Source organism: Anoplophora glabripennis, unplaced genomic scaffold (assembly GCF_000390285.2).
Source record: "Anoplophora glabripennis isolate ALB-LARVAE unplaced genomic scaffold, Agla_2.0 scaffold87, whole genome shotgun sequence".
Classification (NCBI taxonomy): Eukaryota; Metazoa; Arthropoda; class Insecta; order Coleoptera; family Cerambycidae; genus Anoplophora; species Anoplophora glabripennis.
In genome coordinates, this window is record NW_019416928.1 from 223,971 (window position 1) to 242,602 (window position 18,632).

General features: G+C 30.5%; 1 protein-coding gene across 1 annotated transcript in view; it reads right to left on the reverse strand.

Annotated features, from left to right (window-relative positions):
* LOC108907193 (voltage-dependent calcium channel type A subunit alpha-1) overlaps nt 1–18,219 on the reverse strand; it is a 67,675-nt gene extending 49,456 nt beyond the window's left edge. Inside the window, exons 1-10 of the mRNA XM_023455696.1 lie at nt 18,113–18,219; nt 17,099–17,204; nt 16,621–16,760; nt 10,381–10,481; nt 7,514–7,669; nt 5,670–5,893; nt 5,495–5,598; nt 3,911–4,026; nt 3,590–3,751; nt 3,147–3,179 (exon numbers count right to left, since the gene is read on the reverse strand). Coding sequence (XP_023311464.1) covers nt 3,147–3,179; nt 3,590–3,751; nt 3,911–4,026; nt 5,495–5,598; nt 5,670–5,893; nt 7,514–7,669; nt 10,381–10,481; nt 16,621–16,760; nt 17,099–17,204; nt 18,113–18,219 — 1,249 coding nt within the window. The remainder of the gene's footprint in view (nt 1–3,146; nt 3,180–3,589; nt 3,752–3,910; nt 4,027–5,494; nt 5,599–5,669; nt 5,894–7,513; nt 7,670–10,380; nt 10,482–16,620; nt 16,761–17,098; nt 17,205–18,112) is intronic.
* Between the last annotated feature and the right edge of the window lie 413 nt (nt 18,220–18,632).

Here is an 18,632-nt window from a genome sequence, read left to right on the forward strand (position 1 = left end):
CCAAGTTTCATCAAATTCGATACATCTTCAGGCCACGATGTCCTAATTAGCCGTGTATTGCATTAATAAAAACAGCAGTATCACAGTTAGTTAGAGATGTTTTTACCCTACCAAAAAATTTTTTTTTAAATTATTCAAAAATTAAAGAAGTTACAGGCTTGTATCGCATTTAAGTGCGACATCCTGTATATAGTTTACCGGTTAATTTTATAGAGAAATTAAGGTATGTCACTGAAAAAAATGTATATGCTTTTAGATAGAATTTTATTACACAACAAAAACAGTAATTTTGAAGATGATAAAATCTCGTTTTCCATACCTCAAAACATTTTTCAATTTCAGAAATACAAAAAATATTCAGAAAATATTTAGAGAAATAACATAAAACTTCAAAAATTCTCACTTTTAGACATTTTGTTGTGCTACACCCTGTATAGAGAGTGCCGATTACATTACCTGTAAAGAAAATAGTCAACATATTTTTAAGAGTTCGATTATCTTAACAGATTACGTCAGGCAAAAATATTTTACATAAGAATGATATTTACAAAATCTACCGCTCTTCAAATGGTTTTGTTAGAGCTAAAACAACAAATATACTCGTATGTTTGTTTAAATAAAAACAAATGTTTTGAAAACTGTAAATAATTTTGCCCGACAGACTTATCGATATCTTCATGATCAATAAAATCAAGCAAAACTGAAAGGTCTAAAAACTTATGTTCACATTTCAAAAAAAAAAAAGAATCGCTACTTGCTTAAACTAGAACTAGAACTATCATAATTAAATCTACGGCAAACAGCTACTCCTAAAACCAGAGCTAACGTATCAGGTTCAAGAGGTATCAGGATTGAGTTCTTGGTGGTTTTATAAAAGTCAGACTAAGTCGAGAAAACTACAAAGAACCTACGATCAAATTATACAGGGTTTACTTTGCTATTCAGTTTCAGGTATGATGCGACAAGATACTTCTATCAGCCAAAGCTGACCTGTGCGCTTTATGTTTCACTGAAAAACTTGTGGTAGAATCTAGATATAAAATACGTAATACCTAATACTTTGAATGGAACATTTTGAAAAGATACGACAAAAATGCGATGCAAAAATACCGTGGAGAAGCTACACAGGCCTAAGAAAGGTATATGAGGGGCAAAACTGATGTTTTCTAACTTCCACTGTCCACAGGAATGTTAAGGTGTTAGGTTTGTTGTATATGTTTGTTAATTATATCTTTGTTATATAAACTGTTTAAAATTAAGAAGTTTCAGATTTTAATTTAGGATTGTATAATAGGTTAATAGGTGTTTACGAACTTGGAGATCCAATTGCTACAAATTTACTTTGGTAAAATTTGAAAAAATATTTTTTAGTACGAGGCATATCCACAAAGTAAGAGGACTGAAACTGTGATGCTTTGTGGTTTTTCCTTTCAACAAAGTTGGCAACACTGCATTCAAGGACAAGATGTTCGGAAAAGAACACGAGTTCATATTTTGTTTGTCAGTTGAGAACTGTTGTTGTAGTGGCGTGTTGAAATGAGTGCGGCTATTCCAAATCCCGCCAACTGCGACGTGAGGAGCTTAATCTGATTTCTTTTTGTAAAGGAAAAGACAAAATCAAAGATGTTGATGCCTCATAATATACATCATTGTTCGAGTACTTTTTTTTTAATACTATTTCTGTTTTTATAGACAAATATTGCTACAATCTGCCTATGCTCATCCTTTTTTTATTATACTTAAAAGTTATGTTATTTCATGCCACAGTGTCAGTTCATGTAAGTTTTTATATTCGCCGATACTAGTTCAATGGAGTTCAATGCGCAGTAGTATGGTCATTTCATCGATAACACACTTCATGTATATGGCTTTTCATTATTGCACTATTGCTAATAATATTGTTTTGTAATAAATATTTCATTGAACCATTCTGTTTTCTTCTTTCCAATCAGATATTGGTAATTTTTCTATTTATCGACTATGGTAAGGCACATTATCCATGACAATCACTGCACCAGGTTCAACGTGAAGGCAATATAGATGCAAATTATTTCCAAATACCCCACTGTCCATATCCTCATGATAATTGGTCATTGGCACTGGAACATAATTCAATATCTGAAGCAGTATCCTCTTGGACTGATCCTTCTTTTATTAACAGCACTGAGTGTTATGTATTTTTCTTTCACTCACGCTAGTTTCCACTCATTGAGCAATATATGATCTGCAGTAAAAGATTTATATGTTTTCGAAAGAAACATACATAAATGGAAGATGAAAGAAAGCCTGCTGTCTGTTCCAAGTACTGTTTACATGGTAATTAGTTGTTTGTTAATTATCACCATTGTGTATTTAAGAATCTCTCATGTTTAGTGTTTTATTACAATTAATATGGCACACATTGTATTCGTTTCACATGTAAAAATTCTATATTTCCTTACAGGATCATTATTTATGTGGACATTTACAACTGGCTGTTTTTACCTGAAAAGCAATTTTTAATTTCTATAATAAGCACCAGTGGTCTATTGAAAATCACCATACTGTACGTCATACTAATTTATATATATCGCTTCTCTATTAGTGCTTTCGAACAATTTTTTAACAGGACTTTTTTTTCCCAAGACTTATAAACCTTTGGGAATATTAATCCTAAGAATTTAGATAATTCTCATACATTTCTTTGGTCCTTCGAGCCGGATATCACACCAAAAAATAAAAAATTACGTTAACTAACCCTGTCAGTGTTACACAAAAAGTGCTTTTTGTATCATCAAATCTGGATAAAACTCAATGAGTTTGTTAATGTTTTGACAACAGAAATGGCCCCAGAACCCCAGAAATTTTCAAAATATTCGCACTTTTCATCAAGTATATTTAATTCCTTTTGGTATATAATTGGTGTAATTTATAAATTAAATTTGTTTTTTCTTTTTTTAAGAAAATATTTGTGTTTCCCTCGAAAATGAACAGTGGAAGCTACGCAATGTGTTATTAATCCTCGCGATAGTCCTCCCCTCGACGAAGAATAAGACCGCAGAAAGGCACTACAAAGAAAGAGACATATTTTTGCAAATTATTAACTAAAAAATCTAAATATTCTCATTTTACATAATTAATATCGTGGTTTTCCTTCAGCCGCATACCTTTTAGCTTTTTCTTAGACTCTGTAAGAAATACTGTGGATTAAAAAACGAATATCAGTAGAATATAAAATTATATAAGTAATTGTTAAAAGTAAACAAAAGCAACAAATTATGGGTAAGAGACAATAAACCGAAATATATGAATGTAAAACAAATTTGTTCTGAATTTTTCATTAGGTACTTTTGAACTACTATTGTAAATAAAATGGACTGTACGTTAGTTAAAAATAAGAGTGATAATTCTGGTCCAGACACGAAAAGAAGGTAATTTATTACCGTTACCATGCAACTGTTCCTAACACAATTAAAGAAGTGAAAAATCTATTTAATATTATCGTCACCTAAATTTCGACTAGACTCAAATTTTCAAGAGGAAAATTCCAAGTTTCTTGCAAAAATATAGAAAAATGCACATACTAAACTGGAATAAAATTAGTTCTTACCATCATCTCCCACATCTTCTTCCTCCTGCTCCTCTTCCGTGTCTGTACTCTTACTCTTTCCCATCTTTTTCAACTTTTTCTTTTTCGCCGCGCGCCGTCTCGCTTCCATTATGTGCATTTTTTCCTCCTCCGTCGTTCTTTCTTCGGCTAAAATTACTTCCTCTGAAAGAAATAAGATTAAATTAAGATTTCTCCCTTCAGTATCACAACACTTTGAAAAGAAAAATAGAATGTACAGAATGTATAGAATGTATAGAATTTCCTTTGAGGAAATAACGAATAAATTTATTTAGCACAAACTACCTCTAGCATTCAACCTACCAGCTTTACAAATCCACTGGACGTATCCGTTTAGCTCCCTTTCTAGCTGTGCTGCTCTTCTCAATTTTAGAAATTCCTGCCTGTTTTCTACTTTTTCTCTTTCTTTGGCAAATTCACTAAATAATAAAGCATTTTCGTTAGGGGAAACTAAGTAAAAGTAGCAACATCTATGTTTTTAAAAGAAGTTATAAAATAACCCTAATTGGACAAATAATTTGCTTTTCAAGTTATATTATAAAATTCAGCGTGTCCCAATTTAAATATGTATAGACCATTACCAGAATAAGAAACAAATGCAGTTCAAATATTTTCTGTTAAATATACCCCAAGAAAACGTATGAAAATTGAAAGTCCACAATTCAAGTTTTAACTTGAAATTTCATTTTGGAACTTGAAATTTTGAGCTTGAATTTGAAAAATTTGAAACACAAAATTTCGGGATTAAAACAAAATAATTTCAAGTTTTAGCACATTTCAAATTTGAGTTGAAATTTGTTTCAGAGTTTGAAACACAACATTGTAGTTTGAAATAAATAATATTGTCAAATTTTAACATGAGTTTTTAAAATTGAGCTCGAATTTGAAATTTCAAGTCCAAGCACAAAATTTCGAATTCAAACTAGAAGTTTTTAGTTGGCACAGGAAATTTTGTGTTTCAATCTTGATATTTTATGTTTAATTTCGGAAATTTACATTCAAAAGTGAAAGTTGAAATTCGAAATTTCAAATTCGACCATGAATTTTGAGATTAAACACAAAATTTTCAAACTTGAAATTAGGTATTTGAAATTGAAGTTTCTATATCAAACTTGGAATATTTAGTTTGTTATCAAAATAATTTCAAGTTTGGAAGATAAGAAAAAAAACACGGCTTTTCTACGTTTTCATAAGAATACGAATACGAAATGTTAGGAAACTGCAACTTCCGCAAATTTAATTGCGTTATCATTCTTTTGGGGTTTGTTTTTTAGATCACATTGACACTGATTAAAAAAATAATAAGTGAATAAAAACAAACAGATCATAAAAACTGATACAGAGGCATTTTGAGGTGTAGATGTTATTAGATTTTGGATAGAAATATTTTCTAATACAATTTTTGAAAAATTGGTGCCCAAAAATCATAAGAGGCTTAGAATGAGCCATTCTGAGAAAGTTATAGTTTTTAAATATGTCATTCTTATTTAATAAAAAATATTTCAACCACACTGTATATCTAAAAAATAATTGCAAAGCAATAAATTTATATAACTGTTTTTTTTTTAATATTGTTTTTTAAATTTTGAAATAAGCAAAAAAATAATTAAATTTGCTAGTCATATACAGATAAGCAGAAATTTAATGGTACAATTAAATATTTTGTTACATCTGGCCCATACTCTAGCAAATACTACTTGAGGGCAGTTTTGTTCACCTGCTTCAGTTATCCAATCGATATACTGCTCGAAACTCTCGTTTATCATATTTTTGGACCTAGTTCTGTAATACTTTGCCCTGCGCTCTACCCTCAACCTTTCATTAGAGAACTCTCTGTCAAATATGGGACATCAGAACATGCGTGTAAATTGCAAACAAAAAACTTACCCGCTAAGAACACCAAGAACTAAATTCAACATAAAAAATGAACCCAAGACTATCAGTGGGACAAAGTACATCCAGTTGAAGATGCTGCCCAAGGCATCGTTCATCTGAAAACGCAGCATCATTAAAAAAAATGAATTTAATGATGTTCTGACAAAACATAATCGTTTATATTTACCCAATATAAAATGGAGGTCCAACCTTCCATGGTAATACACTGGAATACGGTTAACATGGCAAACCCAATGTTGTCGAAAGATGTTATGCCATTGTTGGGACCTTGCCACCTTTCCAGACAAACAGAATTTCCGTCTCTGCACCAGTTGCTACCTTGACTCTCGGCTTGTGTTTCATTGTCCGTATTGCATGGTACTTCTTCGTCTCCTTCTTTTACAATTTCATCTAACACACAAAGTAATTGTTTTTACATCAAATTCGTATTGGTATACCAATTAAAACTATGTTTAAACTAAGTGTATTGATCAGTTTTGATATTACATTATCTATATTTATTAATAGTTAAATGTAAATACATTTTTGCCATAATAAATGAACTTCGTAAGATATGTAATATAAGTTTAAAACAAAAATACTTTATATCTAAGAACAAAATATAAAATAATTTTCCAAGCATGTGTATTTGTATTATTAGCATCTGCGTTAATTTTTAAAAGTTTTTTTGCTCCAAAATTAAGGTAGATAACAAAATTTTTCAATAAATAACAACTTTCTAAAAAATGGATAGAGCTGTTCTGATTTTTTAAATTCATTTCTTTGAAATAAAAAAAGCCTCACTCCTTGTAGGGCGCCAAAAAAAATAGAAAATATACTGATATTTATCTAACTGCAACTATTTTGGGAATAATGTTGAAGAAATTTACTTTCCCCCACTTAAAAAGGGCTGTAACTTTTCTGAAGTTTGATTGGAAATATTTATATGAAAGAAGAATTTTAACATGTCAATTTTTTAAATCATTCTGTAAACAGATGGAAAGGTTCTCTATTTCAAAATATCTAGCTTTTCAGTAATACTAATTAGATATTAAGATAGTATAATCCTAGTTACTGTTGACCCACTTATAAGAGTATTTTTTTTGGTCAGTAGTTTGACTACTCGTTAAATTTAAAATTTGGGATATCAGAAACAAACTGAAATACAAAATAATATTACTTCGTTGTTTTTAAAAGTTAAAATTAAAATCAAATAATTTACATATGTCGACAAAGTAATATTTATTATTCTCCTGTTAAAAATAGAAACAACTAAATAAAAAACCTAATATTTGCCATACATCTTTAACACTTAGTCAATTAAACTTACAGTGTGTCCCTTTCATGCTTCAAAAAAACTTGCTTGTGTGACATTTTTTCTTAGACGCCCTGTTTTCGAGATACAGTGTGTTGAAGTTATTACTTTCCAAATGGTTTTCCTTAATTATCTTTAAATCGGCTAAAGATTAAAATGTCAAAATTTGTACACGGGTAAACATCAACTGTGTGTTAAGAATAATGTGCAAATGGTTTCTTGCTGAAAAGCAGTGTCGCCAATACAGGTAATTGAAAATTAAAAGTCAAAATTTGTTACATTTCTAAAAGATTTTGTAAACTCTAAAGCATACTCCAAAAAAAAAAGGTTTACTTGTCGAAATTCGGTACCATGTACCATTTTCGAGAAAAATCTCCGATTACCTGTATTGACAACACTGCTTTTCAGAAAGAAACTGTTTGCACATTATTCTTAACTCACAGTTGATGTTTAATCGTGTACAAATTTGTATATTTTTATCTTTCGACGATTTAAAGTAATTAAGGAAAACCACATGGCAAGTAACAACTTCTGTATATCGAAAACATGGCATGTAAGAAAAAAACGTTAAGTGAACAACCCCCATTATTTTTCCATGAAAAATTTGCACATAAGTTTATTTGAAACATGAACGGGACACCCTGTATATTACAAAAAACTAATAACTATAACATTACGATTACATTACAACACATTAACAATATATTTTCACTTACCTATGTTGTAAAGGCTATAGCACGTACGGTGCAATGCTCCAGAATAAAATTCCAGGCCGATTATAGCAAATATGACAATAGCAAACAACACCAACAACCCAATTTGCAGCAAAGGTGCCATAGCCTTAATGATAGACTTTAAAACCACTTGAAGACCTAACACATACATTTTATAAAACAGTGTCCAAATGTGAGCAGATCGAATATCAGCTGAAACTTCATCAATTTTGACAAATCCACATGATTAATTGTATTATTATTATCAAATGGTTTATATCTTGTTAAAGCAATTCTTTAAATAAACAACAAATTAATATGATCTACAGTGTGCACCATTAACATCCAGATCGCCGCAGTAAAATATTTTGGGAAACGATATTCCAGAAAATCACTTTAGGGAGTTATTTTAGTTAAAATCCCAGGATAGAACTATCATCAATTTATAATAATACAGAATATAATATTTTTTAAGCAGGCTTTAAGTTTTAAATTTCTGTTTCATCGTCTTAGATTTTTATTGGAAATTATTAGAGATGAAAAATAAACCAATTTTGACACTGCTGACTGTAACTGGTGAATAATACCTCTTCACATAATATAATTGCCAGAATTTTACGTATTGGGAATGCAATTAATGCTTAACTCTGTGGAAATAACTTGCAATAACTTACCTATAAGAAGACTAACATTTTTAAATTGTAATCAGTCATAATCATCAATAAACAAAACTTTATCAATAGAAAATGCAGAATATTTTTTCATATGGGAAATTTTTAATTCGTTTAAAATTCTAGGAGGCTTTGGAAATTCCCGATGATGAGAAATTAGCAAATTACTGACACTGACTATAACTGGTAATAAAGGCTTATATAGGGTGAGTCATTAATAATGGTACACAGCTTAATGGCAGATTGTTAACGTCAAAATATAGTGATTCAGCTAAACATGCCTTAGTAGTCAATTGTTGCTTCTTTTCGTTCTACAGGGTGTTAAAAGTTGAAAAAATATTTTCAATTTTTTGCTTTATTTTAACTATGCATGGACCGATTGTTTTGAAAATTTGTAGTTTTACGTTTTTTGAGGTAGCAAATACGAATATGCAAACAGTGTTGGGGTCACGTCTAAGGGGTGCTAGTTATACTGCCGTACCAATGTAAAAACATTTCTAACTTTTTGTATTTTACAATTTTGAATTTTTTAACTAGAAATTATTGATCTGCGTTCAATTCTAAATAAAAGATGTATACTTGTTACAAATCGATAAACTCAACCATTTTCGGGATACAGACATTTTAAGTTTTTGAGATTCGGCGGGATTTAAATTTAAAAAATATTACTGTAATGTTTATCTTAATTCTTAATTCAGGCTTGGTATCTTAAGACCTGCTAGTTTTCAAATTTAATTCCCGCCGAATCTTAAAAACTTAAAACCTCTGTACTCAAAAACGGTTGAGTTTATCGAAGTGTACCTTTTTTTATTAAAAATTGAACGTAGCTCAATAATTTCTTGTTAAAAAATTTAAAATTGTAAAATACAAAAAGTTAGAAATGTTTTTACATTGGTACGACAGTATAACTAGCGCTCCCTAGACCTGACTCCAACAATGTTTGCATATTCGTATTTGTCACCTCAACAAACGTAGAATACAAATTTTTCAATAGTCGGTCCATACGTACTTAAAATATAGCAAAAAATCGAAAATATTTTTTCAACTTTAACACCCTGTAAAACGAAAAGGAGCAACAATTGACTAAGGCATGTTTGGCCCAATCGCTATATTTTGACGTTAACAATCTGCCATTAAGCTGTGTACCATTATTAATGACTCACCCTGTATAATTTTCACAATATTAGGTATTGATAATGCAATTCATGCTTAAAATACTAAAAGTAGGTAACAGAAGCAGATTGTAATATTTACAAATTATTATCAGAAGTGTCAATAATTCTATAATTTTCATCATTTTCAGGAATTTCCAATGCATCTTTGATTTTTCAGCTGAAATTGAAACATATTTAAGAGTTTGTTTGTATGAAAAAAATATTCTACATCATATGTTAATGAAGTTTGAGATAGATTTGAAGTAATCTTGATGAAGACTACATTTTACAGATTTTTTAAATAAAATAATTTCCACTGATTCTCTGGAAAATCAAAGTAGGCCATGGTTTACATCATAATTGGTTCAGCAAATTTTTTTTAGATATTTTAGGGGAATACTCTGGATTTTAATGGGTTGCACTTTCCATTTTCTTTTCAATATTATTTGCACTTTATTATAATCAACTGTAATTATTTTATTCTTTTTTTTTTAAAGGAAGTTATTTAATATTTGTCATCCTTAATAAAAAGTAACGTCACAACGTTTCAGCTGACACCACAACAAATAAACAAATAAAGATACAGTGGTGTGTTGAATTTGTGTAATGTGTATAAATCAAATGCTCTTGCTATTCAGGAAAGTACTTTATAGTACAGAAGAATAAGTTAAAAAAGCATATAAAAGTTTTAAAAGCAACCTAAACTATGTTTGCCAACTACCTTGCATTGTAAACTAGAAGTAACTTTAGTCTTAACTACTGAAACTCTACAAGGGGACCATTGACAGTTTAATGAGAGGTTCTGATTTTTTCAATTTGAAAATTAAAATAAAACTGGTTTATGAATAGGAGAAATATGAGGGTATTTACACAGGCTCGGTTTTATATCAAATAAAGGTATAAGAAATTAAGAAAGATAAATAGCATGAGGTACATCAGATATTCTGTTTTCGGGTCATCATTGAGTGCCAATAGTCTCGTTGCATCGAAATAAAAAGTGAAAATTTGAGGGGTATTAAATTACGTCTACACATCATCTACTTACTAGGGATGCCAGAGACTAGCTTCAGCGGTCTTAGCACTCGAATAGCCCGCAAGGTTCGCAGGTCCACCGCAATGAAATCTTGAGGGAACAACGTGAGAAACCTGCAAAAATCTAGCCTCTAGCCAACACTACTCAAAAGTACCAACTAAAACTATGGTCAAGTTTCTAAAAAAACACTATGTTTTAATCTAATATGCGACCTGAAATAAGAATGGTAACCACAGAGCAAAATCAATATAAAAAACATAACTTCAGCCATCAGTCCCGAGATGTGTGGCATAGGCCAGAAAATCTATGGTATTCGAATATACATTTTGGTTTATAGGTAGTGGTGCGTCACCACGACAATGCTCGAAAAAGGTTTCGTCTTCTACCGAAGAATGCCAATTTTGAACAAGGCCTGTTTAATTCAAATACATCCAAATATCTATTATACATATGATTTGTGTACTAAGAATAGAAAAGAAATACAAAATTTATTTTTTTTTATAGTTTGGCTTGATTTATATTCATAAAAACATTTTTAACACCGTTTATTTGTTTAAGAATATCTTCTTTAATAAAAATTTGCATTTATCTGTAATTATAAAGTGATTGTAATTATTGATTTTTTTGCAACAGTTCACATTTCAGGTAAGATATACCTACACTATGTCTCATTTTTCATGAAGCCTATGCCAGTTATTTTAAATAGAAACATTTTGATATTTTAGTGTGAAATAATTACCTGCAGAGCAATTATTCTGATATAATTAAATTTGATTTTAGTCACAGACGTCATGTTTTAAAATAAAAAAACAATCAATGAACTATTTAAAAAATATATACAGGGTGATTCAGGTTTAATCTGAATAACTTCAAGAATCAATAGAACAGCTTAAAATAATGTTCATTCATGAATCATGATATAAACTTATTTCCTAAATCGCACCGTTTCAGAGATAGAGGGCGTTGAAGTAGGAATTTTTTTCCTGTTTTTTCCCTCATAACTTTTCAACCACTTGGCCGATTGAAGTAAAATTCGGAACACAAACACTCTTTATGATCTTACATAAGCTCCTTAAGTTTGAACCACCTACCCCTGTTAGAAGTGTATTTTGTGTGCTACCCCATCTTACATTAGTTTAAAACTTAAAAAAAATAGTTAATTTCAATAAAACAGCTGCACACCACCTTTGCCTCATTGATATGTGGCCCTGTTTCTGAGATATTTAATGAAACTCGTGACAGTGTAGCACCCGAGGTAACGCCCCAGCTGCGTAAATTTCATTTAATGTTATAGCAACCCATGAAAAACTCACAGTGATTTGTATAAACTGACGTTTGTGAAAATCATTGTTAAAAGTATAATTAAGTTTAAAAGATATGAGGGAAAAACGGGAAAAAAATTCCTACTTTAACGCCCTCTACTTCCAATACGGTGCGATTTAAGAAATAAGTTTATATCATGAGTGAACATTATCTCACCTTGTATACAATTTACGGGCGCTACACTGTCATGAATTTCATTGAATATTTCAGAAACAAGGCCAAATATCGAAAAAAACAAGAAATGAAAAAGCTTCAAAATTAATGAGGCAAAGGTGGCGTGCAGCTGTTTCATGAATGAACATTATTTTAACCTGTTCTATTGATTCCTGAAGTTATCCAGATTAAATCTGAATCACCCTGTATATTGACGATTATGAGGATGCTAAATTAGAATATAGTATCAAGTTTTAGATTAAAAAAATAGCTAAAATAACTTTTGTAAAAACATTTACACTTACTAATTTTAGAACGAGGCGCATTTAGTTATATCAGAATAATCGCTTTGCAGGTAAACATTTTGTGTGGAAACGTTACAATTTCAAGTAAGATAACTCCATGAAAAGTGAAACTCAGCGTAAATTGGTTTGAATTATATATAAAAAGCCATAAGAACTCAAGAATAATGGATGCAGCAAAAGTATAATTGTGCCCCATGTTGAAATGTGAGATTTTTTGCAGTTTTTTAGGAAAGCGAGTGGTGCTAGTAAAAATAACAGCATATATAACAATGGTTGATGATCTCTGAAAAAACGGGTGTTTAGTTTGAACTCATAATAATTTCTTTCCAAAATTGTTTATATTTTTCTTTAACATACACTTCATTCAAATCACATCACTAAAAATAAGTTTCAATTTCAAGGAGATTATCTCATGAAGCCTAAGCTACAATACTAAGATAGTAATTTTTTTACTGAAATTTCAGATTTGAAATATTCTGTAGAGTGTATAAGTTAGAACAGTGAATGTCTACTTAAATCACATTATAATCTCACTTTTTATGAACAATAGGTATGTTGTTTGATCCTTTTCATTACATCTGTTATTATTGAGATACATATACCTCGTTAACCCACACTTACATCTACAGGGTGTCCAAAATTAATGCAACAAAATTTGGTTACAGATTCTTAAAACAAATTTAGGGGACCCGTATTTTTTATTTTTGCCAAGTGGCCTCTTCCGGAGTTACAGCCCCCTGAAATCCGCCCCAAGATTAGTCTTTTTTTTATATCTCAGAACTCAGAACCATGTTGTATGAGAATCACTAAATTTGGTACACAGAGGTTTTGTGACATGTGGAACATAATAGTGCTACGCTTTTTGGCGGGGAAGTCACAAAACTTTGGTCGCATATTTAAATTTCTTAAAAATTATTAATTCGCTAGAAAGCTATTGAATTTAAAAACTTTTATGTCTCTTGATACTTTTTTCGTATAACACAATGTTTTCGAGAAAAATGGCAAAATATGATCGAATGCATATCGTGATTCGCCATTTTTCTGAAAAACATTGCATTTTATGAAAAAAATATCAAGATAAAAAAATTTCTAAACTCTATGGCTTTCTAGCAAACTAATATGGAGTCCACGAAAAAGTGTTTTAAGGGGGTTCCCCGCCAAAAAGCATAGCATTATCAGATTCCACACGTCATAAAACCCCTGTGTACCAAATTTAGTGATTCCCATACAACAGGGTTCTGATATAAAAAAAATATTCGTAGGGGCGAATTTCAGGGGGTTGTAACTCCGAAAAAGAGAGCTACTTAGCAAAAATAAAAAATACGGGTCCCCTAAATTTGTCTTAAGAGTCTGTGACCAAATTTTGTTGCATTAATTTTGGGACACCACATAAGTGTGTCCTCAAATTATTAGAAGTTGGTATTAATTCTATAGGGAGATATTTATTACATATGTTTATTCATCGATCATTCAAGCCCAATTCTATTTTTTCTTTATTCAAACTTGCTTTGTGTAACTGTTTAAATCGTACAATTCTTGTAATGGAACTGGAATTTAGTGTCTTTATATTTATTTATTTTTTTGTCGTTATATTACGAGTATATTGTAATTGATTATATTGACATACTAGTATGAAAATTTCACATCTGAATATACATTCTATGTTCACAGGATCTAACAACATTTAATCTAATGTAATATCTAATCTAACATCATATTCCTATAAGTAACTATTTGGATATCACGATATTACCTTAAATGTGGATATGTGGCGATATGTATACATATGGATTTAATATACCAAATTGTAGAATAGGGAAGATTTAGCTGATGGAGTTGCCACCTATACCAAGATTTCTTATTCACTACCTAATTCATTTACTGGTGAAATGTGAATTAAAAATGATATCATAAGCAGTTTGATTAAGTAATTTGCAAAATTGTTTATGTATAAGATTAAGATTAACTAAATCGTAAAATTATAACCAAAGATGGAAAAAAGTCTATAAATTGGAAGTCTATTAATTATACAAAGTCTATAAATTGGAAAAAATTGGAAAAAAAGTCTGTAAATATAAAGTCTATAAACAAAAAAAAGTCTAAAAATAAAAGTCTATAAAAAAATCTATAAATATAAAAAGGTTCTATCGACAAACCTTTCTAAATATTGATTATTTAATAACATTAATGATATATTTTCTAAAAACAATATTTCATTTTTGATAATATTTATCTTTTGATGAAATTCAATATAATAGAAAAATTTTGGGAAACGAAAATAAGAGTTCAAGTTTATTTTGCTAAACAGTGATTTTCAAATAATTCCATAAATTTTTATAGTTGCTGGTTGAATATTCCCAATGAAGAGGTAAGTAATAACAGAATAAATATTATATATCTTATATCTCTACGAAGGATATAATTTAAGTCAAGTTTATAACTAAACTTTTGATAACGGAAGCAGAAAGTTTTTCAAAATGTTAACTATGTTTCGGTGATTACTGTGTAGTCACGAATAATTAGTATCTACGGACTACCGCCTGTAATTATTTATTTGTGGCATTTTCAGTTTAGTAGGTACTCTACTACTCAATTTAACTAGTATATTTAAAATAATAACAAAGAAAATTACATGAATTAAAAAACAATATAATAAGAAATTCTGGTACTACAGTTTGGTTTGATTAAGTAGAAATTTACTATTTTAGTTGACTCTCTACACAGCATTTCAAATTTCTGATGAAAAAACTTATACCCTTGTATATTTTCAAATACAATTTTCTATCTATTCTTGCATCATTACAGAGGATTAAATCGGCAATAAAAAAAATCGTGAAAATTATCAACTTTAGAAATGAGGCCCATTTTTAGTTATGTTGATTTGCATTCGAAATGTATTTGTAACAAGATTTGAATTTATAATAACTATGAATAATTTAATAATTAAATTCTAAATGAAATCTATCATCATTTATATTATATTATTTACACATAAGAAGTTAATACTTCCGGGTCAACATTCTTTTGATGGCTAACCTTATCTATTACGGACTGACTAAAATTAAATGAACGTTATCTAAATTCTGACTAAAACTATTTTAAAAGTGATTTGTCGAGCACTGTCTATCTATAAAACGAAACATCTCATGCATACCATAATAATTTTGGCACAATCAGTATCGAAAATAGCTGAAACTGAAAAAACATTTCGACACCCATTAAGTCCCAATCAACCAACGATCATTTACTGCATTTAATATGTAAATTGTGTCCTATACAACAGTAGGACAAAAAGAGAATCGTTTTTCACACTCGGCAGCAGTATGTTGCATAAACGGCTCCATAATGATTGGTAAAAAGGATATATTTTTTAAATTCATCCCTAATTACTCTTTTTTTATTTACTTAAAAATTGATACTCTTAGATACAGGGTGTATACTAATTTTTGACCAAAAAATTGTCTGAATTAAAAAGTTCTGCTTTTTGAAGATATAAGCTCTATATAAGTTTCCATTTTTCAATGACCATTTACATCAAATAGGGAGTTTTTATTTATGATTTTAGAAAAAAACATATAACCGGTTCATATAAACTATTAAAGAACTATTAAAGAATACACTACACTTTTTTTATGTAAAAACCCCATTCCAAATTGGTATACACCCTGTTCAACATATATCCGATAATTTAGATAAATATTGCATGATTTAGAAATGTTCGAAGCAATTACTTAAATCAGTAAATTTCTGTAGGAAGAAAATTATTTATTGCATAATAAGCATTTTAAAAAATTGTATAAGCCAAAAAATATTTTTAATTAAAAAACATATTGTTTGAATAAAAGCAACTTTAAAATATTAAATTATTAGCAGTTGTAAACAAGAAAGTATATACCTAATATCTTTAAACCTTGTTAAAAAAGTGTACTTTCGAAAAACGTCCTCCGTTTCATCCTACCGACTGTGTAATAACCACAAATAGTGACTAAACTATAAAAATATCCACAACTAATATCTTTAAGACTAAGTCTAGTCTGCTCTACACGATCAGCTGCCGGGTTAAAAAAACTAGACAGTTAGAGAGTTTTGTAGTTGTAAAAATAAGTGAGACGGTCATCTTGGGCCCTTACTTGGGATCCTGGAGACCAACTTGAGGGGCCGCAATACGCGGAAAGACCGGAGCATCCGTAGATCTACATCGACATTCGCTTCAGCAAAAACTGTCATCGACCTTTTAAATTATTGAAAAATAGAAAAAAAATACAGTTAAAATTGGTCATTGGTCGATGGATATAGCCTGAAATTTAATGAAGATCGACTGGGCTTTGTATTTCACAGGATAATTTATGGTAGATTTTTATAGACTAAGCAATATAATTCAAAACAATTACTAAATTTGTCTTAATATTATCCTGTAAAATATAATCTTTACATATATGTATATGTTTCTATAAGAAAGAAATCGCCTTACCCAGTTAGTACGACAAAAAAATCCATAATGTTCCAAATGTTCCTCAAATAAGATCCTCTGTGTAAAACGAAACCTAAGGCTAAAATTTTTAGTGAGGCTTCAACGCAAAATATTCCTAGAAAATAAACTTCTGTCTTCTCCTACAAAGAACAAAACAAAATCAGTACCCAAATACAAATTTAAGAGTAATATATTTTTCATACATTATGTGCATCTAATGTCCCAAAATGTGGAAAAAATCGAATGATGGAATCTTTATAATTAAGCTCCTGTATTGAGAAATACCTACCACAATCATTTTAAGGCAAAATCAAAATTGCTTCATTTCTACCTCCACCATATAAACACTCCCCATAAAAATGAACTACCAGCTTATGGAACAAATATTGCACAAACTCATTTTTTCCAAGAATTCTGGGACAACCAGATATATATAATTATCAGAATGTGAGTAAAGTAAAAGAGGGTGAATACTTACTAATTTTTGTGCTAACATTGTTTTGTCGGAATTGGGCAGGTGCTCCTCCAATGCCAGTACAATGCAGTTTGCTATGATTGTCGAAAGCACGGCATATTCAAACGGAGTAAACATATTGTTAAGAAAAATATAAGTAAAGTGTAGTTCTACAGATCATAGGTATATCGAGTAAATTCATTACATTAATTATTGGTATCGGAATTCATAAACAGTTTAAAATTCCATCTGCCTATAGATAAAAACTGTGATATTTTGCAATGACCGTGACTACCAATTTTTTAAAGCGCTGGCAATGCTTTGATCTTGAAAAAATGTTAAAGAGCTGTTTAATCCGTATTTATTAATGCTTGATCATCACATATGCCGTAAAAGGTGCAAGGGCACTTGCAGCCTTTTGTATAGAGGAATAAATCAATAACTTCTTTAAAAATGCACAAAGCCACCGATTTTAAAAAGCTAGATCATGCCGCCTCTATAAAACATAATTTAGTCATTTAGCTAACTATGAACTTTATGAAGTGTTTGTATTTTAATAAATAATATTTCCCAAGACTTATTTTCTGTTACAAAATTATTTGAGGTGTGCTTGATATGGAAAAAGAATTACATATAATTTGAGTTACCTTTCAACCTGGATCTATTAATTTGATTTTAAATGTCCCAACAGAATATTTCGACATAGTTATTGAAAAGGTTACAGAAAAGAAAAAATACTGCATTAAAAAAATACAGTACTACACTACAACACTAGACCAAACAAATTTGAAATTTTATGTGTGAAGTGCAAATGCATTGCCAGCGCTACCAACTGATTTATTACAGCCATGACTACGAACAGTTACAGAACGAACATATGAAAGACGTGAAACCATAATGTGACCCTCATATCTAATCAAAAGGCACCAGGGTTATGTCTATGAATACTTTTACAACTAATAACTACTGAATGCGTTTTTGAAAGAGTCCACGATATTATACAGCTTGTGTTTTTTAAATTAAGCATGAAAAGGATATGGCCACTCGATGATGAAGCGCGTATATCTGCGGATGGGGTTTTCCTCGGAGAAGAGGAACAGCGAGGAGGGCCCCTGTCCTTGTCCGGCCGCGCTCGCACCCCCCATTCTATCAGCTGCGCCCGCCCCCGCCTGCTGCTGCTGCACCGCCTGAGCCGCCGCCTCCTGCGCTGCGGCCAACCTAGAACAAAACACCAACATGTGAGCTTTGGGATGTACATACAACATACGCGGGTTTAAAAGTGTTGTCGAAGTTTCACTTGCGATAACAACAGAAAAACAGTTGTCACAGCGGTTAGATTTGGTCGACAGAGTAATACCTGTTCTGAAATAGTTTTACAAAGATTTTCTGGATAGGAGGACGTAGGTATTTTGTATTATTCAAACCTGTTTTACATTTACCAAAAATCGCATATTTTAAGTAATTAATAGAGCGAATAGTGGTGTAGTTTTAATTCCTGTAAAAAACTTTACAGGGTGTACCAGAATATGTGGGCAATCTCTCGGATTTATATTAGGGG